Genomic DNA, 25,987 nt, shown 5'->3' on the forward strand with positions numbered 1-25,987 from the left:
GATTACCCTCCACGCTTCTTTGTTCAAAATACAGCAGTCTTTTTATTTTGAATCCATGAAGCAGCATGACATACTGAGATATATCCTAAAATTTTTATGGACTAAAAAGAATGTGAATGCTGCATTTAAAGGGAAGCAATTTCCTTAAAATGGCCTGAAGTGGTCCTATGCACTCAGATAGTGTTTGCAGATGTGAGACAGATCTCTAGGCCAGATTTTTATTTTCAGAAGGTTGTTGCTGAAAGGAGCTAATTCCACTGGCATTAGTGTTAAATGTGAGTGCAGCTGTACTTTCAAGACCATGGACTGGGCAGTGGAAGGACATAAGGTAATTTATGGCAAATAGCACACAGATGTCTATGAGGTTCATATTGCTTACTATAAAACCAGACTTCTCTTTTCTGCTGGCTTTTTATTAAGTATCTAAGGAACTACTCTAAGAGAATAGGAGCATTATAAAAAGCCAGACCTTCATGCCCATTAGAATGACTCCCCCCTCCCAGATAGGAAGAGGAGAATAGTGTCTTCTTATCACGCCCATGAACTTGTTACTGACTCCTCTGTAGAAGGGGAATGTCAAGCTGGATAGACCTAGTAGGTACCTGAAGAAAGACCTTAATCTGCTCTATGGAAGCCATGACAGATATATGCTAATAGAAAGCACACCAGCACCTGTATCCTCAAGTTTTGATAATTTTGTATACCAACATTTCAAACATAAAGAAGAATATCCTGAGAACTAAAATGCAAGTCCTTAACTAGATGCAGACTTTTCAGCATTCAAGGGAAACTTTTTAAGGGTGCAAAGTTTTAGTGCATCATGCAGTGTTTCAGGTGAAAGAGCATTTTTTTGTGCTAAGCATCTAATTTGGAGACTGACGTCAGTTTTGTGCTGGAATGGTTCCACCCCAATAAACTTCCATGGAGTTCCTCGTGTTTACATGGCTGTGTGAAAGACAGGCTGATCTTGCACGTTACAAAACAGGTAAATTTATTTAGGGTCCTGGGATGAAAGTCCTGTGAAATATTTGTAAGTGTATTAATTAGGACTGCTAGTGATGCAAATCTTCTGGTTTGGATCACTGCTGATTTGATTTGCTTAGTTAATAATGAAATACAATTTCACTTCAGATTGGACTTTCCCCTGAGTATTATGAAAAAACTGACTGCTGCTTTCTCTTCTAATACCATGTCCAGGGAAAATGAGGGTCAGTAATAAAATCAGAAAGTCACAAAGTAAAATGGTCTAAAGAAAAAGGAAGAAATTATCTAAAAAAAAAATGGAAATTACTTCTCTTTAAAGTGCAGCACTCACATTCTTTTTAGTCTTTAAAAAAAATTAGGAGGTACCTCAGCATGTCATGCTGTTTTATGGATTTAGAATAAAAAGATCCTTGTAGGCCTTAACCTTTTGCAATCACATTTAGACTGTCCCCCAGATGTGGCTCATGAAGAACAATTCTGAAATTTCTCAGCAGCAAGGTTTGATTTTGGAAATAAAACTTAAGAGTGAAAAAGTTCTTTACATTTTATCTTTTTGCTTCATTCTCATGGATAGATACAGTCATGGGAGTGTACACAAATTCTGATTAAAAATAGAGGAATTAAGAAATTAGCTCCGAAGCCAAGTTTACTCTCTCACAGTGTTTATCTCTCCAACTTGCTGGACTTTTGTCACTAGTGAAGACCCTCAGGTCTCCTCTCACTGCCATTCACCTCAGTATGAAGTCCCCACTGCTGCAGATCTGTTTTGAAGAGACATGCCGTGCTTGCCTTCTCCACACACAAGGGCTGTGAATGGAGAAGGGGGAGGAGATGATGGTTACAGTCATGTCTGTGCTCATTTGAAGGGCTTCTCTGTATCAAACCCTGGGTTGCCTTCTGGTTGTTGTGCAGGGCTGGCAGGAGGCAATGTGGCTGGAATGGAAGTTGATGAGTCAATTTTTTGTCTTTGTGCAGGAAGGGTGGTTAACCGTACAGGACAGGGCCTCTTGCTACCTAAGGGGCTCCAATAATCCTTCTCTTTATACTTTTTCACCTTGTTTGGTGACTCTTCTCTGGGATGAGACCCTTCATTGTGAACTCCTACCCAACTCTGTTTCTTATGTGCTCCTGCCATCTTATTACTACCTTTATGTTTTTAGCCTTCTTCCTCACCAAGCCAGCAACTCCTTATTCATGTCAGGTTTGCATTTAACACCCCGTCCCCTTACCAGCTGTTCTACAGATTTAGCCTACTATATACTATAACAGGTGTTCCTGCAGAGTCTGCCAGCCAAAACTTTCTCAATAATTCATTCCTGTTAAAAGTTAAGCAGTGTCTGAGGGCTCTTGCAGGCAATTTTGAGGATAACTTCCTTTCCAAGACTACAGGCAAGTGAAGTCTGTGTGGGCATGCACGTGTGGAACTGTGCTGGGTTGATTTCTCTGTGAGGACTTTTTAAATGGAACACTATTTTAGACCAGGTGAGGACAGAAAGGGACTGCAGGATTTTTGAGTTATATTCTCTGTTTGTTTGTGTTTTTTTCCCATTTCTTTAAGAAATCTCAGACATGTGCAATTCAGCACACAGGAAACAAAACCTGCTCCTTTCACAATGAATATGGAAAGATTAAGTCTCAGTTTAAATTTGTTCAATGATTCAATTATTATTCATCTTAATTTTGTTAAAAGCTGTAAGAGGAAGAAATCACTACCTAAGCTGCTGGTGTTCTTTTCAGGCCCTGCTCACGGAAATTAATGGGAGCTTTGCCATTAATTTGAACAGGGACAGGATGTTGTGCCGTATTGGCATAGGCGCAATCATGTTGCATGTGCTTTTGCACTTCACTTTCCTTTCAGCTCTTCTCTTGTCTGATCCCTGAGCTGTTTTCACAGCACCTTTCTTGAAGTGTGGTTTAAACTCTGCTGACATACCTGCTGTCTGTGTAGTTGTCCTTGCAACTGGCATCACAGCTTTGCTCTCGTTAGGTCTAGTAGTTTTTCCCTTTCTCCCTTTCCCCTCACGCGCTGTAGGTAATGATGTTGTTGCAGGGTGGACACTGGCGCTCTGGCCCCCTAGAGTACTACAACTCCCCCTCATAAACAGTGTTGTGTTAAGCACGTTGAGTTACTGCATTTAATGTATCTGGTCCCCTGCTGTTTGAAACAGCTTCCACACTTCATCTCATCAGCAGACGTGTCTTGCAATTTAAAGCAAAGGTGGCATGGTGGTAAACCAAAGATCTTGCTTCTTAGCATGATACTGGCTACCAAACTCAGTGCTTTGCTGTGAGGATCAATTTGATTCTACCTATATTTTTCTCTTATATTCATCTCTGTGAAATGTATATTTCCACTCAGGCACAGCTGCTGCTAACATTAACTTAGAAATAGTTTTAGTGTCATATCCCTAATGAGGATTTCCTGAAGCTCTCGCATATAGGTCACAGGCGTAAGTGAGGAGGCAGGGAGGGATATGAAAGTCCTGAAGCACTTCTTGGACACATGCCAAACCAGAGATGTGCATTATTGTCTTCAAATGCAGAGTGATAGAGCATATGGGGGATACACGTAATGTGAAAGTTCTCATTGCGTAAGAGTAGCCATACCAGGTCAGTTTAGCACCATATCCTGCGTCAAACTCTCATTTCACTTTAGATCTTTGCTCTTTTAATTAAGATTTTTGTGAGAGGGATGTTTTGGAGTTTCTTAATGACCTGTGGCAAATGCAGAGGGAAGAGCAATGACAGAAGAAGGAAAAATATGACTCTTGAAAACTGACTTTATGCTAGGTACCCAGATCTCACTGCTTTTTTTTTAGGCAGGTCATTCAATCAGTTTATTTATCCATATTTATATCCATGCTTAATTTTGAGGTTACAAGAGGAAAAATAAACCCCAGGTAGTTCTGCTTTCATTTGTATATAGACAAAATAATAATATCTTTGGTAAGTAAGATGATAAATCTCCACTGTAAACTAGTGGATTTTTATGCCCCATGAGATAGCAAATGATTTGGCTTATTGCCAGCTGTTATTCTACCCTTAGTCTGTAAATCACTTTTTTTCCCAGTGAGCTAGGCATGTATGCAATACCTTTATAGTCACAACAAACACAGCAGCAGAGCATGGCATTTTCACTAGAATATGAGTAAATACAGAAAAAAGAAATCTTGCTATTTTAAGCCTATATATGAAAGCTTATCTTGGAATCTCTTAAAGTATGAAAGTGCCTCATTGTCCTTGAGAGGTGACTGTTTGTATTTTGTGAGTTTTGGGGAGTTTTGGTTTGCCTCTTCAGGATGCATATGGTCTAAGCACAGCTGCCTTGGGTCATGTGTGTTTTAATAAACACTCCTCCCTTCGCCTGCTCATAACACTGCGTCTTTGACAAAGCTGGCTCCAGATTTACAGTATTTGTGTTTGGGCAGAGTGGTGTTTTAATTTGGAAAATGTAGTGAGTAGAACAGGTATGCTATTTGAGATGTAAAATTTCATCTCTTCTGTGGAAGAAGTGAGTGCTGAATATCCGTTCCACTAACAGTGATGTTCAAAAAGGATTACAGTGAAGACTGCTGCTCTTGTATAAGAGGCTAAAAGGAACCAAAAGGAGAAGGAAAAAAAACTAAAGGGGATTTTCTCATCTATTTATCACTATAAAGCATTAATTACAGCTGTACTTCACTAGTTCTCTCTGAGTCTCTGTATAGGGTTTTAATTACAACAGCATAGGAGGCTGAGGACAAATGTAATATTGGGCTAAGGTAAAGTCAGGGCTGTAGCAGATAATTTGGATGCCTTGCCATTTAGCAGTTTGATACTGCCTCTTTTTCCTTTCCTGCTCTACTAGGCTGCTCACCTCAAGATGGGAAGTGCTGGGGCTTACAATACAGAAAGGGTGTCTTATCTCTGTGACTTCTATTGAACTTGCCTCCTCCATTGTTTAGACCCTCTCATCTTGCTTTTGCTACAGTCCTGAATACAGTGCCTAGAACTGAGTAGGATGATACAAATTGTTTGGTTTGGTGGGTTTGTTTGTTTGTTTGGTTTGTTGTTTTTTGTTTGGTTGTTTGGTTTTTGGTTTTCTGTTGCCATTTGTATTTACTTTCTGGTTTAGCTGCATCCTCATTGTGTTCTGCTGGTGTTCATTTCAGGAGCTCTGGGTCTTTCGGTGTCCTATAAGTCTGGTAAAGTGCAGTCAGAACTGTTCCCTAGGGGCCAAAACAGAGATCCAGCCTGCTAAACTGGATTCAGTTGTGTGTCTAATCCATCAGAACTCTGGAAAGTAAATGTAGAAGCTGATCTCAGTTGTCACTTTTATAGGAAATGTTCAAACAAAATTTACAAACTAGATTTACTCTGAGGGAGTTGCAAGAGCATCCCAGATAAGAGCAGTGAGTTGTCTGTTCTTCTGTGCAATTACTGCAGCTTTTCATGGTATGCACAACAAACAGACCTGGCTTCCACATTTAAGCTGTAAATCTCAGTTGGTTGAAATAAAAATGTTAACCATTTTGAAAAAGTGAACAAACTACTGACCAAAATCGTCTTTCTCCTTTCCATCTGCAGGAAGTCACCAAATCTGTGCAACCCCTTTTGCTGGGACGAATAATAGCTTCCTATGATCCGGATAACTCCAGTGAAAGATCCATAGCATACTACCTGGGCATTGGCTTGTGCCTTCTCTTCCTTGTGAGAACACTACTCATGCACCCTGCTATATTTGGTCTTCATCATATAGGAATGCAAATGAGGATAGCTATGTTTAGCTTGATTTATAAGAAGGTAATTGTTTCATTTACACTCAAAGCCAAACCTCTGACTGTAGCCTACGTAACTTTTAGGCCAGTTTGTTGAAAGAAAGATTGATGGGTTTGTTAGTCAAGGTACACAAAGTACACAAAAGAATAATGTGGCTAACAGCAGTTTCTGACAGCTCTCCATTTCCTAAGTCCAAAGAATTAAATACTTGTCTACAGCTGGTTTGACTGAAGTCAGCCTCTGTGTGAGTTCAGACTTGCTGGATATGTGGTAAGATGCCTTAATTGTCATACCATTGTGCTCCTGTATGCACGTGTATTGCAAAGGAAGAATAACATACGTTGTGGTGGCCAAAGAATATTTTCAAAAGAGGATTAGAGGTGAAGATTTAAACAGTAAATGTAACATAGAAGGATTTGGGTTTGAATGATACTGTGTGAGATCTCTATGGCGTGAAAAATCAACAGATATTGATGGATCACATGTCACAAATCCAAATATTTAAAAATATATTTGGTTTTATCCATACCAAAAGCAGATAATTTAGACAAACATGTTAGTTACTCTAGTATAAAGCTCACTGTGAAAACATCTTTCAAAAGTAATTGTCAAGATAGGCACAGTAGGAGATTTTTGAGGATGCACAGCAGCACACAGCATGCATGCTTAATTAAAACTTGCATTTGCATATATATCTGTATACATAAAATATTCAACAGAAAGCAAGGACTAAGTCGATAGATCAATATTTGTAAAAGAATTTAATGGCTATATTAAATCTAAGGGACATAAATAACAAGTTTAATGAGACTTTCTTTATAGCATAAGTAGATAAGTGAATTGTTATTTATACTACTGTACCACTGCTTATCATTTTATCTGTTTATGGGGACAAGTTACATGGCCATTTTTCTATGGTTTTGTTTTCTTTTACAGATCTTAAAACTGTCAAGCAGAGTTCTAGATAAAATAAGTACTGGACAATTGGTCAGTCTTCTTTCCAACAATCTGAACAAATTTGATGAGGTACGTCATTGGATGTTTAATCCGCTTGGTGAGCCATCAAACAAATACAAATTCAATACTTCAAGTTGTTCATGGCAAATATGAAGGAAGGAAGGAGCATAAATGACAAACTGCACTGAGTGCTTATTGTAGATATAAAATGAATCACTACCTTAAAAAAATATGTTGGCACGTGGTCCTGGAAATGCTCATTCTCATACTTATGATGTCCTTTACCTCCTATGCTGATTAGTAGAGGAAACCTAAAAACCAGATATACTATAAAAAAAATGTTCTACAGTCCAGTGGGAACCTCACAGGGAAACTCTTGGTTATGTATTCGATTTGATAGAGGTCATAACTTGCTGGTTCAGTCCTTCAATCCTCTTTTCTTGATGGCCATATCTTTTTACTAAGGTGATCCAATCCATTCCTGCTGTTGAACAAGCGATGATGTTCAGCATCCTGTTGCTACTATTACTCACTCTTCTAAAAGTGATTAATCATTGATGTAAGACCTTATTAGGAGTCATTCCCAATACATCCATGTTAGACAATACTCCAAGAGTTTCCTGTAGGAGTTCTCTTTTGTTAAGAGACACGGAGGTAGATCCTGGTTAATGGCTTTGGGAACTGGAAACTCTATTAACTCCTGTTTGGCACATGTGTTTGATTGGCCCATTGGTAGTACAAGGTTTGCTTCCTATGAAAGAAGCAAGATCAGAGAGACTGTAGACTCATGGCTGAAAATGCAGGGTGCATTTACTTTAAGCACCGTATTCCTATATAGGGCAATGTCAGCTAGCACTGAACAAACTAGGACAGCAGTGTAGCTGCAGTAACACAGACCCCTCTGCAACCTCATTGCCAGATTCAGTCCAAAACCTCCCCAGTATGAAGGAATATGATTGAAGTGGGCAGAAATCTATTTTGGATTAGTGTTCACACAACAGTCATCTCTTCACCAAAGTAATATTGGCCTCCTATATCAGATGAAATAACTCTCAGAAGATTCTTCTGTGTATTTTTCTCATTGGTCAGTGGTTGAAAAAGGTGGCATTATTGGCAAATTCTGTTTACTTTTACAAAGCTGGGGTTTTTCCTTGTGCATATGCATAGCTCAGAGACAATTGCAGACTGAACTTTGCCTTACAAAAATCAAAGTTTAGGTGTGGCATATGTATGTATTGCTGCACTGCCATCATAATTAACACTCAGAATGCTATGTGCTCAGGACCACAAATCTTCCTTTATAAACTTGTTTTACTACTGGAAATATTTGTACCATTCTTTGTTACATTTTTTGAAGTGCCACTTTAATGATTTCTTCCTTTTCATCTAGTTTTTAGGGCACATCTGTAACTTATATTGTTATTATTTTCTGCTGTGGGCTTCCACAGGGTCTTGCTCTAGCTCATTTCGTATGGATTGCACCTTTACAAGTGGCACTGCTGATGGGACTGCTCTGGGATATGTTAGAAGCTTCTGCATTTTCTGGACTTGCTTTTCTAATAGTCGTAGCCTGTTTCCAAGCCTGGCTGGGACAAATGATGATGAAATACAGGTGATAAGACTGTTTTAAAATATTTCAGTATGTTTTTCTGAACCACATTGGTTTAAGAAGTTTATACCACTTGATTAAGTCTCTAGGTATGCCATTATTACAAAAGAGGAGTCCAAAGAATGTTTGCTGTGTCGCGAAAGTCGTGGATAAGCCTTTCCTTATTTAGCTGTAGTTGTCTAAACTTAGCAAAATGAAAGGTCTAACATGCAATAAATAGTGATAATGCTTTGTAGAATTAAAACTCCTTGTTGATGACTTGATTTATTCTTTCTAGAGCTTTTGTTTTCTCCTTAGTAAAATAATTACTATATTTCTAATAATTCCTTTCACATTCTTCATAATAATTCTGTTCAAATGAACATTTTAAGCATAGGCATATAGGGAAAGTGTTTCCATAAGATATAATGGGATATGAACAAAGTATACAGCATGAAAAAGATGAAGACTAACTTACTGCCTTTTTATGTTGTAGGAATAAGAGAGCAGGAAAGATCAATGAGAGACTTGTCATCACCTCAGAAATAATTGAAAACATACAATCGGTTAAAGCCTATTGCTGGGAAGATGCAATGGAAAAAATGATTGAAAGTATCCGTGAGTAAGTGATCTCATTTGTTAGTCAAATTTTTTACGTGCTTGGAAAAAAAAAAGGTGGCTATGAACATCATCTGTGGTCTTGTTAGTTAAGAAGGAAAGCACACAGACATTAATCCTCCATAAACTAACTGTGAATTCCCACACTACAGCCTGGGGTTTTTTCACAGTTCGTCAAGTTCACTATGGAGGTGAGATTTTTGTTATTTTTTTTTGTTTTGTTTACTTCCTCGTTTGTTATAATGATATTTCAGTGATTAGTTTGCGGACGTAAAACAATTGTGGCATCTGTGTTTGTTTCTGGCCAACCCCAGCTTCATCTTACAATAAAAAGCCCTTTTGTGGTGGTTACCTAAGTCTTTACAGACCTTCCTATTCTGCGGTGAAGGAAACAGTATGAGTCCTCTGCAGCCAGTTTTCTGAGAAATGCAATAAAGCTGGTTTTAAATGGTGCGTGAAGTCTGTGAGAGGATTAAAGCAGTGCAGATTCATCTATTGATCCTGCCCATTTGCATTAGCTGTTATTGTCAGTAGATAGCCTTGTATAATGCTTATCTCTTCAATTAATATCAAAGTCAAACTGGAACTACCAGACCTGAAACAGAAAGGAAGTAAAGGAGCTAACCTAGTTAGCTGAAAGCTATGAGGAGGTCTTTGTTACTGCCAGGGAGTCCTGCGGAAAGGGAGGAGAGGTGACGCATTGATTGATGTATGATGCTTCACTAAAGCTGTCCTGTGTGTTTGTTTAGCCCTTTAGACAGAACTAAAATTCTGTGCCAGGTGTGTGATTGGGAAAATAAAAGAAATGTAAGTCTCATATTATCATGTAAATAAAAGAGATGAAATTATATTTTTACACAAACACCTTCTTGTTCAGCTGCTTTCTGAAAGACAGTCCAGGGAAAGGGATGTTCTTTACCTTTAGAATAAGGAAGATCTTAAAATTTGTAATGATTTAATGATCAGAGAAATCTCAGTCTGAATCCATGCTGGAAATTCTAGCTCGAAGATGGAACTGTGTTAGGATTCACCTGGTGCCACTTAGTCACATGCATTGCTTTTAGGAAATTTGGGATCACATATTGTGAACAAATCCTGTTGAAATTAATTTTAAAATTTTAGTCCACAAAGTGGTTAAGGGAACCTGCAAAAAGGACTGCCATTTTATGATCTGTATATTCTACAGTAATCTGTAGAAGATTTTGGAACTCAGTTGTTATTATCTTATACATGGATTTTTTAAAGTTAGGGATGCTAGCAATATCACAAAGTCAAAGTATCTCTTTTCTAATGCACAAAATACTGTAGTTTTTTGAATGATCCAACAGGTCACTTGGTGAAGACATCACCAGAGCAGATCAACCCAGGAATATCAGAGCTTCAGCTGAAGTTTGCTTGCTGAGCTAGCTTTGCAGGGTCTCCCAGTCAGTTGCCTTGTTAAGCTGGTAGGAAATGAGGCCTTGTGCTTGAAGCTATGATTGCATTTTAGCAGCAATGCATTATAACAATCATTACCAAACAGCTTCTGCATGATGCCATTTTCTGATGCAACATAGTTTAATTGGCTCTAATGAATGAGATGGACCTGTGCACTTACTGGGATAGACCTGAGCTACCAGATGGAGCTGGCCATCCCGTAAGTGTAACACTGCTGCAGGTTGACTCCAGGGAGCTGTGACACTTCAAGGGCACCAATATAGGCTGTCTCCTTTGTGTCCTCTTAAGTCTATACTAATAATAATAACTGTAACTGGTGTCTGAATATACATACCTGCACTTCTATGGGCTACGTAACGTATTCAGAGAGGTAAAAAATCACACCTAACTCTTCCCCTGAACTATAAGCACAGCACTGGAGAAGGTGAAGTCCGAGTCTGGAAGTGTCATACTTTGTGAGCAGAAGATACGACTTTATGTAAAACAAAGAATCTCAAACTCATGTATTTGAAGTGATTTCTGCAGCATTACTTAAAACCCAGGCATACACTGGACTGTGCTCTGTACATGCACAAGGCTCATAGTGTCCCTTCCATTTTTCTCCAAATGTGTGTGTTGCAATCATCAAGACCTGTCCCAAATACATACCTTATTTACAGAGCTCTCAAGCCTACATCACAGACAGATCTACCTGTGGAAAACTTCTGTGGGCCAGTCAGCTTGTGGCTGGTACTTGGGAGCATACTGAAAAGGGTTAGTGCTTTGATTCTCCCTCTTTGGAGTGCCAGCTGTATGCTTCAGCACTGGGGGGCTTTTTGATAGCTTCGACCCAGGCATTTGTGTGGGACTGAACAAGAACCAAGTGCAAAAAAATACCTGTTATCCTTGTTCAGAGCTGCCACCCACAGTCTCATACAAGCTCTGGAGGGGCTTACAAGGCCCTTTCTGCAGTGCAGTGGCTACTGCTGTGGTGGTAACCTGCATGCCTGTCTACTTTCTTCAGGCCTCTCTTGTGAAATAAAGACTTAACAAGTAGAGCTAGGCACTCTGCTCCAAAACTGTAAGTTTGTAAGGTGCTAGATGCATGTGGAAGTCTCATGCATGCATAGTGTGGGGCTGAAAGAGGGTTCCTCACAGCTCCAAAATCCTGGATGGACTTTGCATGCGGAAACTGGTTCAATACCAGAAGACACATAGAGGTTACGGTGTTCAACTTTGCATCAGCTGGTATTTCCAGGACCAGCATAACTGTGAACCCAGTGGGTAGAGCACTCACGCAGTGAATGGGCAGCGTGGGGTCTAGTTGCATCTCTAGCCCCATTTAATCGCTCCTTGCAGCAGAGCAATTGCTCTTTCACTGCAGCAGTGGTGCCTTCGCTCAGGCAAAGCTGTGCTGTGGGGCACCTGGGGAATATGAACAGGGTCAAAATGAGAGCAGTTGATAGAAAGCTTCAACACTGCAAGTTAGGGCTATCAGTTCAGAAAATGAATTACTCTCCTGGATTAGTTCTCATTTTATTTAATAGCTTGCAGTAAGATGCATAGACAGTTTGGAAGCAGTCAAGATAATCACCAGTTGAATTCCTGTCTCTACAGCAGCCAGTAAGCTACTCTGAAGACTGAGCTTCTACAGAAAAAGGAAGGTGGAGAGCAGACTGGCTGCTTTCCATCTCTTCAAGCTGAGGCTAAGTGATACCTTACTTCATGGGTGAAGCTGTTAGTAGGGTGGTCTGCAAAATCCATTATAATCAGACCATGGGCTGTTCTTAATTTTTTTGTGGTCTTGTATAGCAAATCTGGCATCTCAAAGTATGTTACTTCCAGGGAAATTGCATAGCTACATGACCAGATGAATATGGGATGATGTTTCTGGGAGTGTATCAGATACCACAGCATTAGATGCTTAAGGATGGATGTGCTAGGAATTGTAGAGGCTTGTGGTTTATGAAGTATCCAAATCATAACATAAATTCTTGTTATTTTGTTTGACATCTCTGAACATTGGTACCTAATTATTGTTTAGATCCAAAAATTGTTTGGAACCTTGCTTTTTAACTGCAATGCTAGAAAATAAGAAGAATGAATGAGCTTTTGAGTGAATTGTTACCACCAGGTCCATCCAAAGTGTTTGTAAGATGTTAACTGTGGAATCCTATACTAATTATTTGATTTTTTTTTTTTAACAGAACTGAACTGAAACTTACCCGAAAAGCTGCTTATGTGAGATATTTGAACAGCTCAGCCTTCTTCTTTTCAGGCTTTTTTGTGGTGTTTTTAGCTGTGCTTCCATATGCTGTGATTAAAGGAATTATTCTCCGAAAAATATTTACCACCATTTCCTTCTGCATTGTTCTTCGAATGACAGTGACCAGGCAGTTTCCTGGGTCTGTACAGACCTGGTATGACTCTATTGGAGCAATAAACAAAATACAGGTAGGTTACATGCACTAAAATCTTCCCAAGTACGTAAGCTCATTCTTCATAGCACGATATCTTGTCAGTTGATCAACAAAAGCGCACAGCATTTATGCAGACTTTCCAAATATACTATGTGTTGCTTTGACTACATACCATGAAATGTCATTATAAATCTTGATATTGTTATATGGTTCCCCAGGCAGCATAACCACAGGACTCTCATGCTACCTGCATGCTGCCTTTTTTGAAATGGTGGCATTTACTTACTTCTTCTCATTACAGAATAAAGAACTTAATAAAAATATTTAATGAGTTGTGGTTCTTAAGAGTTGTTTTTCCCTCAGAAAAGGAAGTACAAAATTAGGAAATGTTTTATATAGCACAGCTTCCAGTAGCTGCAGTCACAGATCTGCTGTTTTCCTAGCTATTAGTGGCAAGAACAGCAGGAAATTGTACATCCTATGCAAATATGCATCTCATTTATTATGAGTAGTAAACATAATTAAGGTACCAGTCAAATAATTATTATCTACCCTACCTACTGAGATGAATTGCTCATATACCAGGATGAGAGGCTTATTTGCAGAACCAAATCAGGATGAATTCTCATTAACAACTATTTTATCTGCTGTTTTGAAATCATACCTCAGGAAAAGAATTTTCATTCTATTTCAGGATGAAATTTGGGCTTTTTATATATATATATATATATTTGCAAAAAAATTTTTTTTAAATATACAATTTTTTTTAGCTTAATAAAATATGTAATATGGCATTTAAAGATCTTAATCAGAAATGTTAGTATAGAATAAGAAGCAGATATTGGATTTTTATGATTTTCAGCTGGGCAGAAAGTTTGAGAAGTCAAATAATAAACTTTTCTGTTCAACATTAGAAGGCCTTATTGAGTCCCAATTTAAGCAGTCCATTTGCTTTCAGATACCCTAGGCATTAATGGAGGTATTCTGTCATTATCCCAGAAGGTAACACAAGTGTCAAGTTGCTGACTTGTGCTGTTTGAAATGACACTACTTCAGTGCTGTACTGGCCAGGATCATTATCTGCCTCTTTTTGTTTTGTTGGTAGAGAAGTCCTTGTAATGCTTGTAAGGTCTTGCAGTTTTGGAGTAGGAAGATATCAGTGTGCAACCTTCCACATCCTACTCCAAAACAAAAGCTTTATTTGAAAATGATTAAGGTCAGAGGGGGTGATGTTGCCTGATACAAGTCCTGAAAGCAAAGGAAATGCCAAATTTTTATATTCTTTCTAAATCAGAACTAAATATCTTATGGTTATATTTTCACTAGCAGTGAAAGAATTGGTAGCTTCAAAAGCATTTCCTTCTGCACCCAAAAGATGTTGATAAACTATATTTATGCCTCCCTCTAAGACACTACAATGCACTAGCACTGTAAGAAATCTTTGTGCTCAGTGTTGGCAAGTATGTAATCCTTTGCGTTATATGGCAGTCCTTTCTTACTGTTTCCGCTCATCTGCTTTCATGGTGTTTCTAGGATTTCTTGCTGAAAAAGGAATATAAAGCCCTGGAGTATAATCTAACAACCACTGGTGTTGAACTGGACAAAGTAACAGCTTTTTGGGATGAGGTTAGTACTTTTACCCAAACTAAATAAAAACACAATGTATTTTTTTTTCACTGATATTTGCCATGGTGTTCTCTAAAATAGGCAGCCTATGCTCCTTCATTTTAACTTCACCTTATGTTCAGCTATCAGAAGGCAAGGAATATATGGCAAATAATTAATGTATAATATCAAATTATCTATGATCGAGAAACTTTGGAAGAGACCTTCTAATAAGTGTTAAGGCCTGTAATAAGTAGTTATTTCTGATTTAAACCAGCCTGAAAACAGAATCAGGCTGTGGCATGTATAAACATCGGAAACTAGTTCTATACAGGGCAAATTCTGTTTCTGTCCACAAACTTAGGAGCAAGTCCATGAATATGTATATTTAAGAATATAATAAATATGGTATAGATAGGCAAAGTAACATCAGAAAAGTAAGTTCATATGTTTTCCTAAGTATGTAGTATGATATACATGTCTGCATATGTTTTATTTATTTTTATGTAAATACAAATACACATCTGTGTATGTTGCAGGGAATTGGAGAGCTGTTTGTAAAAGCAAGCCAGGAAAACAACAACAGCAAAGCTCCTAGCACTGACAACAATCTCTTCTTCAGTAATTTTCCACTTCATGCATCTCCTGTTCTTCAGGATATAAATTTCAAGATTGAGAAGGGACAGTTATTAGCTGTTTCTGGATCTACTGGAGCAGGCAAGGTATTTCTATTTCTGTGTTTTTTTCAAAAAAATTCCTAATAATTTCAAGAAATAATACTGTGTTGTTAGCTGTAATGATATCTGTATTGTTACTGTATTCTTGCTGTCTTCTGCTCACTGTAAACATGATGGCTGTAGGAAAAAGTATCAAAAGTATATTCCCACAGCCTCAGACAAGCTCCCTGAGTCGCATGTGAAGCCTGGGGGAGGTGCCCTGGAAACTGGTGCTTTTCCAGGAAAAGTTGTGTTTTAGATGAGTCATCTGTTTAGAATCCCCAAATGTTAGCAATACATTTAATTTGTAGATAACACATCTGATTAACCTCATTAATATAAAATGAGTTAAACTGTGATACTCTTATTAACTTCAAAAAGCAAGTAATTGGATGAATCTGTCATCTTCACTGTGTTTTCTGAGGAGATGCGAAAGTCAAACCAAACATTCATTATGTATTTGGCAACTTTTAGGGTTGAACAAATTATTAGTGAACATATTCTGATTTCCATGCATGGAGTAAAATACTTCTTCTGTTGTAGTCAATGGTAAAGGACCCATCAATTTCAATACAGTATGATCAAGGTTTCTATATTGTTTTTCAGTGATGATACCAGTAGGAAAGAGCAAGGGGCACAGCACGTGAGGTTGCCCTCAAGCCGATATGTTGAGGTGCATTTTACTGTGATACTTGTGATTTTACAGACTAATTTTGTTATGTTGCTGAGGTTTTGCTAAGATATCACCAAAAATCAGTTTTGTTGTGTTGCTACAGGTGATACTTGTAATACAAAAATATCAACTAGAAAGTGCTGAAGGACACATGTACATCTCCTTTATTCAGCTACTTAGGAAACTGAGGAAAATTAAGGTTTCAGTGAGCAGTTTGAGTACATACATACAACAAATTTGCACTTTTCAAGGCAATAGAGACAAAAGACTTGAAATATTATCTGGAAGATTTTTAAAAACCCCAAACAGAATCCCCCCCCCAAAAACAAAATTCTCCTTCCCTTGCATCCTCTTAGTTTATGGCTTCCTTCATGTTGCTTAAGGCTGTTATTGTATATTCCAGGAACTGTCAGGCCTGTGAAACAGACTGCACACTTTATCTATAACGGATGTGAAGCCTGATATCAGCTCTCTAATACTGCTTCAGTATCAGATAGGGTTGGGTTTGGTGGTTTTGGTTTGGTTTTTTTTCCCCATTTATGCTATATTTCGTCAGATACGGTAGTTTAACATGCAGTGTTAAACACACACTAAGTGTCTATCCTTTTCAAGATCAGAAACTGCTTACTCAGCATTTTGGAAAAGTTAGATTCTGATATAAATGGAAAGAATCTTGTGAGAAGCTCCCCACATATTGTATAACTTGTCAAAGGATCTTCAGGCTTGACAGCATGAAACTGTGACTTAGACAGATATTTAGATCTTTGGCTGTTACGTCCCAGCGTTGCTGACTGTTTGTTAGTGATAAGAACACCACTGTAATGGCTCTGTAACATATTTTTCCTTGTATTTCTCAATTCTATTCTTTGATCTAGTAGCCAGTTATGTGTGACAAGGTTACTACAAGCTACTGATTAACTTTGAAATTATAACATGTCAGTACTGAAATTGCAATCAATTCTTTTATGAAGGGAAATAGTAAATACACTTAGGTCATGTATTCACGTAAATGAGTTAAAAGACACAGAGGAAAATTCAGATCCCACTGAGTAGTTTATGAGTAATTGCATAGACATACACAAAGAAATTACATTTTTCAAGGCAATACAGATAAAAGGCTTATGAACACTAGCAAAATTGTAAACGTATTGTACAAAGAACAAACAAAATAGCTACTGATAGCATTAAAAATCAAATAATAGTCTCCATAAATACTAATAACTTGTGTCTGTATATGTCTCACATTTTAACCTTGTAAAATTACTGGAAGATTAATAAAATTATATTATTATATATAATAATACATACTTCTGCAGCAGCATGCCTTTTTTTAAGATATTACACAATTATTGTTCACTGAATGAAGTTTCTCTCACTTTGGAGGCCTTTCAGAACCATACATATCATGAAAATCTCCACTAATTGCAGCCTGTACTACATCAGTACCTACAGGGACACTATTTACAAGACAGATGTACCATTTAAGTAACTTAGCAGAGTGATTCTCACTTTGTTTAACATTTCTTCCGGTTGTACAGATCTATTAATCAAGTGTTAATGAATTTTCAGACTTCTCTTCTGATGCTGATAATGGGAGAACTGGAGCCTTCACAGGGTAAAATTAAGCACAGTGGAAGGATATCTTTTTCACCTCAAGTCTCCTGGATCATGCCTGGAACAATAAAAGAAAACATAATTTTTGGTGTATCCTATGATGAATACCGATACAAGAGTGTCATCAAAGCTTGCCAACTGGAAGAGGTCAGTCATCTAGGACTCTTAAGACCTGTGACCCAACCAAAGTGAAAAACCCCAAAGAAAAAGTCAGAGAGTGGAGCTTTAAGTAAGCGAGACATTTCTGAGATTTAAGGAACTCAGCCTTGCATCCCAGATTTTTGGAATAGCAAGTGAACCTGTTGCCTGCTCCTTGGGAGATAGATTGACCATGCCAGTTCTGGTAGTTTATGCAAGAGGAGCTAAATAAGCTGGCTCAGATATTATAAGGTGTCTGTCTTCTCAGTCTTCCTTGGTAGTTAAAAACCTGGGTAAACATATTAACATTGAAGAAATGGTGTAAGAAGTACTCCTACAAAACTTTTTTCACGTTCTTCTCCATAAACTTTTCCTTACAATCTTGGAAATTAACCTGTTTTCATCCTTTCTTTCGCAATTCATAAATAGCCCCAGGGGTAATTAGAGCTCTATGTCAGAAACCTGCATTATTTAGAGTAAAATCTTGACTAAAACTGGGGTTTTCCATGTGAGCATTGAAAATTTTTACACTAGAAATTAGTGCAGGATTGATCTTTATGTGACATGTAGTCCACAATTAGTACAATGACGTGGAAATGTCCTTGTGTGTGTTTGATCTTGGGAAAGATACCTTTTGACATTGTAAGATACAAAAGGAGCCAGCTTTCCAGACCTTTGCACCCTTATTGCTGTGCCTAAAAATCATGCATTTTGTGTGTAGCATGTAGATGAAAACAATAAATATTTAACTGTGCTGAATAGGATCTTTCTTTAGGTCGCACAGTAAAACATATTTTCTTTCACTGCCAGTTAAGCAGAAAAACAATAGCAAGTCTGTTTAAAAATGAGATGAAGTTACTGTGCTTTATCTCAGGGCAGGCTATAGTTAAGCAGTAAATTAATCTTTTCTTATATGTTTATGGCCATTTGAACTTGTGTTTGGATTGCAGTTTGCTGGAAATCTTTGAAAGCTTCTGAAGACAGGAGAATTAACAACTTCTGTGTCAGGCTTTCTGAACAGAATAGTCCTTAACCCCCATCATAAAAGTTGTAGTTAGTGCCAAAGCTCTCAGAAACAACTGGCTTCAGCAGTTCAAGACAGCTTGGTGTCCTGGTGCTGGTGGGACGGCTTGGTGTCATGGTGTTGGTGGCATGGCTTGGTGTTTCAGTAGGCTGTGGCTCCTTTGTTCTCCAAACAGGCTTAGTCAGGCCAGCTTTGATCTATATTGGTGTGGAATGATATGCTTCACCTCCTAACAGGGCTTATTATATGAGATCAAGCTTGATACTTATAAGGATATTTTCTTCTGGGCTGAAGCTGAATAAATTGGACTTGCCTGAAGAGAAGGCAGAATGGTCTGGAAGGAAGCCAGATGCATTACCTTATTGCTATTATTATGCTTTCTAGTCTTGTTAGCTTTAACATCTTAGTTACTGAACAGGACTTACTACAGCAGATTGAAGGACGGATTTCCAATATTAATTCCCTGTTTATTCACCAGTGTGATCTTTTAAGGGTTTCTTATGACAAGGGTTAGTGTTTTGGTGGATTGGGGTTGTGTGTGTCCTCATTCTTCAGAAAGGAGAGTTAGCAGAAGGTTTTTGCCTAAGAGAGTTCACTTTGCCGCCTTCCCTTCAACTTTCCTAGATATTAGTTATATATTCCACTAGTTACATATTCCACCTGAATCTAGGTCTGTTGCTGAATCTAGTTCTTATACGGGCTCTTCAAGGAGTAGCCTCACTTGATGGCATGTTTGCAACAGCAGTATCGTGCCATAGGTTTAATTCATGGTCCTTGGTCCTCACAGTTCTGCTCTGTAGCTTTCTGTGGCATGTGGGTATACCAAGGGTTAGGGACACCACAGTGCAACCCTGTACAAGTGTATGAGATCTGAGTTGTTGAAAGGATCCACAGTGGAAGACAGTTGTGTGTCAAAGGTTCTGTGAGGGGAGTTTGTCAGGTCTAAGCACAACTGCTTGTCACTATTGCAGGAGGTTACTACGTAGGCATATGATACTGAAGGAGCATGAGAAGGGTTCTCAAATACATCTCTATGTACATCAGTAAAAGCATGCATAAGGTACTTCTTAAACTTCATAGATTACTAGGTTGGAAAGGACATCAAGGATCATCTGGTCCAACCTTTCTTGGCAAAGAATGACCTAGACTAGATGTCCCAGCAACCATGGCACACCTAGTTGGATGTCCCAGCTAGGACACCATTTCTCTGAAGAGATTACTCCAATGGCTGGTTGTTTGTATAGATGACATGTGTACCTTTGTGGTAGTGTAGCCTGCTGTATTTATGTAAAATGATTCAGAGGTTAATTACAATTCCATTTCTTGATTATATACTTTCAAGGTGAAGCTGGATGTGGTTCTAGGCAACCTGATCTAGTTAAAGGTGTCTCTGCTCATTACAGGGGGTTTGGATTAGATGACCTTTGAATGTCCCTTCCAACCAAAACTATTCTATGATTCTATGATATTTTTCCTTTGGGAGTAAGTAGGGCATCACAGATGGTAAAATCATGTTTTACAACGTTGTTCTAGTTACTGGAATTTGGAAACGGGCAGAGGTTAAGAGTGGTGGAGGGTAATAGAACAAAAGAGAGACTGCTTTGGAGTTAAGATAAAGGGACTGATTAAAAGCTACTTTGACATTCTTGATATCCAACAGAAATACCCTTACTGCCAAAAATTATTTCTGAAAACTCATAACAAACTAAACATGGCTGCAGTAAGATATAAGTGATGCACAGACACTGCCCTTATTCTTGTGTGATGATGAACTCAAGGGAAGGCTGGTACATTTCAATGACATGATACATTCTGTGAAACTTTATAGTGCTAAAAGTTTCACAAAATTTTAGGCATAGAAAAAGAGCTGCTTGTTCCTTTTCCACTGCCTTCTTCTGCTTTTTTCCTTTCCTCCAAGAATAGTATTTTACCAAGCAAGCAGGGTGAGCACCTGATTTAACATGTCTTCTAAAATGAAGATCCCAGTTAGCACTTATGGAGGTGAAGGCTTTCAACTTCTAGATCAAACCATTCCAGCACTGATCAGTACCATTTGTCCTTTATCCAGAATCTTTTTTGAAATAAATTGTTTCAATGGGTTTAATTTTGAGTATGCAGGTATTACCACAGATGTATTACCTTTAAGATCTTATATTTGGATGTTGTGATAGAAGGCAAGGTATAATTGGAACAGTTCTGAACTCGTTTCCTATACACAGTCCCCATAGGCAAGCTTAAAGGTAGTCAAAAAGCTAAGATAAAATTAATTGGTAGGTTATGCTACCTTCCTTTTGTTGTTGTTTTTGATAAGGTGTTTTATCAAGTACTTTTCATCACATTCGTGATTAAAATCGGTTAGCAAGAGAAGGAGAATTTTTGCCTGCCACTTTAAATTAAGGACCAAGTATGAACAAATTGAACACCAAAAGAACTTCCTGCATAATTGATTGATTTTTATTCTCGTTGCTCAATAGCAGAAGCCATAGGGAGATGTGAACTGGATGAGTTTATATGTCTATGGAAACCTGCTATTAAATTTGAAGTAATTCCACAGGTGTAACTTCCCTGGAGAGTGAAGGATTGTATTAATGTCATGAAAGGGATAACAAGAATAGAAATGAGAAATTGTAGGAGTAGCCAGTTGGACTTGCAAAATCCTTATTACTGATGTAATTAAAAATGAAAAACTATTCTATGATTCTATAACTCTGTGTGGCTTGATTTTCAGAATTTCACAATACAAAATCAGTATTAATAGCCTACTATACACAGGGTATGAGGTTTTTGTTTGGTTTTAGTACTTGCTAAGTTAAAAAGGCAAAACCTTTGGACAGTTGAAACTGTCTAAATGCTGTTAACATTGAACAAAATCATCCTAAGAAAATGCGTTCCTCCAGTCAAGACTGCAGAAGCAGGTCTGTTATAGTTATTCCTGTTAAAAAAATCAACAAGCATCATACCCTATCCTATCCTATTTGATTTATTTATTCATCAGTTTTGAAGCCATACCTCCATGACTTACGTTTTTACCTTTTTGCAATGTAAGATAGATATTTTTTCCACGTTGTTAGTTCATTTGATTCTTCAATAGTTACCTAAGAGGCCATAAATGTATAATGGCAAACTACCCTGAAGAGATTACCACTCTTAAAGTAAACACATGTTCTGATTTGAGAGCTACCAGCTGCTCATAAATATAATGTTTAACATGGCATGCAAATAGAGGAAGTGTTTCCATGTGAAATCACATCATATAATAGTACTAAAGAAATTTTGGGCCAGATCCTGTTTTCTTGAGGTGGTTTTACAGGGAGTGCAGGAGATTAATTTTCATCTAAGAACTTAAGTTATAGAGAAAACAGTTAGAGAGAGACAGTCAATATGCCAAGCCCTGGTTTGTGTTCCTACTTGTTCGATGTGTTCACTGCAATGTCAAGGATGCCCTGAAATAAGAATGCATATCCTTTCATCCCACTGTACTGCTCCACCCCTTTTTATCTGTGCTGGCTTGGCAGTTATCTGATTTTGGTTAGTTGGTTGGTTGGGTGGTGTTTTTTTGCAGATAACTAAATCAGTAGGAGTTGAGAGATTACGATGTCCGTGAATGAAATACTTCGTGCCCTGATCTTGTGCCTGTTTTTGACAAGGGATTGCAAACTGCAGATTACAAAGTGTGCAGAAGAGGGGAATAATAAGGGTTCAAGCCTGGAACTGAGTGATCTTTAGTAGGTAATTCTCTACAAGAGGATATTAAGAGGTAGCTTGGTTACCTAATCATGTGTATGTCTACAGTGTAAACTACGTGAGAGAAAGTTACTTGACCTCTCTTAGCTGAGGAGAGCAACAGGCATGTCAAGGTGAAGTTCATCTCACTCTAATGTAAACAGCTAAAATAGCATAAATGCCTCTTGCAGGCAGAAAGTCCACATAATATTTCAAGTCTCTCACTACAGTCACTGCATCTCAGACACGTGGGCCCAAAAGCCCTTTATCCTTTTTCCACCTTGCACTGGTATGATCCACTGGCATGAGCAGACTCCTCTAACTGAAATTCTTGTCTGTGGCCCAAAATCATGGTCAGGTCAGCAGTAAAACTGCTGACACAGTGAGTTCCCTGGGGAACTAGAAGTAAATAAGCCAGCACAGTTTCTCTATAGCAGAGGAGCATCTCGATTAGAGAAAAAAAGTGGATTCAGACTCCCAAATACACTGATTTCAAGAAGTTTATCAATAGTCAAGTAAAAGAGCTGCTCTGCAATGTTCTGTTTTGATATTGTTTAGTTAAAAACCTGTTTCAATCAAGACAATTCTCCCCACCCCTGTCTCTGTCTTAGGTACAGGGCTCTGGATCAATTACCTTGGATGTTGTCCTATGTTCTGTGTCACTTCTGGAACTGTATTTAATTCCCTTACCCTGTGTTTAATCTACCCACAAACAGCATACTGACTACTTCATGTTTCAGAAATCTCTTCCACGAGAATGTTTCACCATAGAGAAAGCAAGTTTTGCCAGCATTCATGTGAGGTGTGGGTGAGCCTGAAACTCTGCTCAAGGTCACAAACTCTTACAAAAACAAAGCATGTGGTTTTGTGTCATGAATCCTTCATAAATGGTTCAGCTGAAATCTAACAAAAGCTTCAGCTTCAGGAATCACAGGCAGAGAGAGAGACTTTCCTAAATAAAATAAAATTTATAAAAGTAACTTCTGATTTGAAATACCTTAAAGTGATCTGGTTTTCTGACTTCTGGCCCATGAAAATGAGGACTCAGGTGTGTTCAAGCTGGTTACCTAAAAGCCATCATATAAAAAAATACTGAAAATTCTTCATCTTTTAAAAATTAACAGAAATATTCACTCATAGGTATAAGTCTGAAACACAAACTTTGATGTCAGAACTTGAAAACTTGAAATTTTGCAGGGTAGTTTATGTCTGTCTTACTTCCAAAATTTATTTTTTTTCCCTGAAAATCAGGACAAAGTAAAAGTTACACTTTCTACAAAACGAAATTTCAAATCCTTTATCTAAAGTTTTTTAGTAATCACTGAATTGAAATCTGGAGGTCTGTTTCAGATCTCTTTCTCCTCATGGGTATATTAGAATTGGATATGATGGCTTGGAAGTACAGCAATAATTATGTTAATATGTTAGTGTCAAAGCAGGTAACAGTACATTTTCATCTTATAACTAAAGACAAAATTTATCAAATAGAGTGTAAGAGTATTGCAGCTGCTGCTTGAAACCCTTGGTGCTGTTTCTGTTTAACTTCTGTTGAGTTTTGCTCAGTATTTTATACAAGAAAGGATTCATTATTTTTCTTCTAATTTATTGCAAGTAGTCCATACTACAGAAGGGGAATTGCAAAATATGTACAGAGGCAGCTTCTTTAAAACAAAGAGAGAAGATTAAAAAGGGAGTACTTTGGTAGGTGAGAAAGAAGGTAGCAATGTGAATAGGGAGATTTTTCTAGGAACTAAGAAAATAAACATGGGGAATGTTAATGTCAATGAAGAAAGGGAAGGGGATAGAGATGGTAAAGAAACTGTGACTCTAGAAAAAACAGTATTGAAACAGGGGAAAGGGTCAGTGAAGATGAAATGGTGAGAGTCAAAACTGCTGCTCTGCTCCATTTAGTTTCAGGACTGTTTTATCTTTTTGGAGGGAAGGCAGGAGAGGGAAGATTAAAGGCTACATTATTAAGGACATATTTAAGGAAGAGGAGCCTCATAAGTAAAATATATATGTTCTATCATTAGAACTGCTTGAGTAGTTTGAATAGGTTTGGATATATAAAGCAACTGCTTGCTGAAAGGCGTGTTTCTTAGAAAGTTATTTCTTATCATGCTTTATTATCTTAATTGTTGCTAATGATTTATCAAATTATTTTGTTAACAAACAATCTCTTCAGAAAAGACTTGGAGTGTGAAGTACATTTTGAGGTTTCCTTTTTTTTAAAACCAGACCATATTTCCTCTTCACCCTGAAAAGAGATATTACCTTAAACCCTCTTGGCTGTTTCCTTCCATACAAACATAAAGGTATTATAACAGTCATCCTTTTGCTGCTGAGGTAGATGAATATGACATTTACACTGTTAAAAAATCAAGGAGATGTTAAGAGGGTGCTTTCTTCTTGGGTGTGCAATTTGAGATTCGTTAACTCCTGGTATTAGAAGCACCCACAAAAGTAATTAATGTTTGTGAGAACCGGGGGGTTTCTTCTCTGAATATTTACCAATAAGTTTCTCAATTTAAGCATTTAGAAATAGAAATGTTAAAGAAAATCCAGCGGCTACTTTGTTAATATGCTGGGGTTTGTGCCGTTGAGCATCATTACATGGGTTTTGTCCCTGGCTTGATTTCACTTCCTGCATAAAATGACAGCAAGGATGTATTTGGACCAGCCCTATGTACTTTTTTACAATAGGTAATGCATGTTCCAACAAATAGCATTGTGTGTCTATTGAACTTCATCACTCTGTTTACGCCTTTGAAAGAAATTACTAAACATTTTTTTAATTATGATGATTACAGCCTGAAAAGTTCTTTGTCTGTTCCATGCCATGTATTATCCTGAGGTGAAGGGTAGAAGAGAGCAGAAGGGGAACTCATTAGAAGTCTGATTAAAATTCCGTGTTGACGCACCTGCAGAGAAATATATCTGATGAAATACCACCACCATTTAAAACAATAGGAGCCCTAGCATTAATTTCAGCAGGGCTAGGACTTTACCCTGTTTGCAGGGGAGTACACACTGGGCCCAGTTCTTCACCTGGGCTTTTCTGGAAGAAACAGAATTAGGAAACAGCAGTAGCAGCAGCACCATTACAGGCAGCAGTACTGGCAGAAATGGGAAACAGTGGAAATCAGCTTAGATACCTAGATACTTAACCAGGCAAATCCCAATGTTTAGGTGAAGACACTGGGTAAATGTCAAAGTAACAGATGAATAACATGGCTCCTGCATGCATTGTGAAACAACAGGTATCTGAGCAGGTTGTCTCAAATAGATGCCAGAAAGCCTTTTGTGCCAGAATTTCACATGCTCTCTCTAAATACTTGATGACCTATTATAGCACAATGATTTTGTTAGAAAATTCTCTTTTAAAAATGTTGCTGGCGTTGTTTGTCATATCCCTCTTTCTTCAAATACCTGAGCTGTTGTGTTAGTACCAGGGGTTTGCTTGTGCGGCTCTCATTTTACAGGAGGGAAATAACTAGTTAACATGAGAAGAATTTAAAAATCACCTGCAATAGATTTTCCATGAATAAGAGCATCTTGATTTTAAGGTCAGAATCCTCTAAGTCAGGAAGTAAACGCTATTATCAAATTAAAGAGATGGGAGAATCTCCCATTTCCTGACAGACCAGGCAGTCAATTTCTAGTCCTCGAGTGGCTGGACCTTTTGTCTGTCACTGATCCAGGGGTGAACAGCATTGTTCACTCTGTTCCTGAGGTCAGGGCAATTTACAGGGG

General features: G+C 38.0%; 1 protein-coding gene across 1 annotated transcript in view; it reads left to right on the forward strand.

The window, feature by feature from the left end:
* Nucleotides 1-25,987, forward strand: part of CFTR (CF transmembrane conductance regulator) — an 87,031-nt gene that overhangs the window by 15,622 nt on the left and 45,422 nt on the right. Inside the window, exons 4-11 of the mRNA XM_005146074.3 lie at nucleotides 5,551-5,766; nucleotides 6,679-6,768; nucleotides 8,148-8,311; nucleotides 8,784-8,909; nucleotides 12,529-12,775; nucleotides 14,275-14,367; nucleotides 14,886-15,068; nucleotides 17,305-17,496. Of these exons, the coding sequence (XP_005146131.2) occupies nucleotides 5,551-5,766; nucleotides 6,679-6,768; nucleotides 8,148-8,311; nucleotides 8,784-8,909; nucleotides 12,529-12,775; nucleotides 14,275-14,367; nucleotides 14,886-15,068; nucleotides 17,305-17,496 (1,311 nt within the window). The remainder of the gene's footprint in view (nucleotides 1-5,550; nucleotides 5,767-6,678; nucleotides 6,769-8,147; nucleotides 8,312-8,783; nucleotides 8,910-12,528; nucleotides 12,776-14,274; nucleotides 14,368-14,885; nucleotides 15,069-17,304; nucleotides 17,497-25,987) is intronic.

This window comes from Melopsittacus undulatus, chromosome 5 (genome assembly GCF_012275295.1).
Source record: "Melopsittacus undulatus isolate bMelUnd1 chromosome 5, bMelUnd1.mat.Z, whole genome shotgun sequence".
Taxonomy (NCBI): domain Eukaryota; kingdom Metazoa; phylum Chordata; class Aves; order Psittaciformes; family Psittaculidae; genus Melopsittacus; species Melopsittacus undulatus.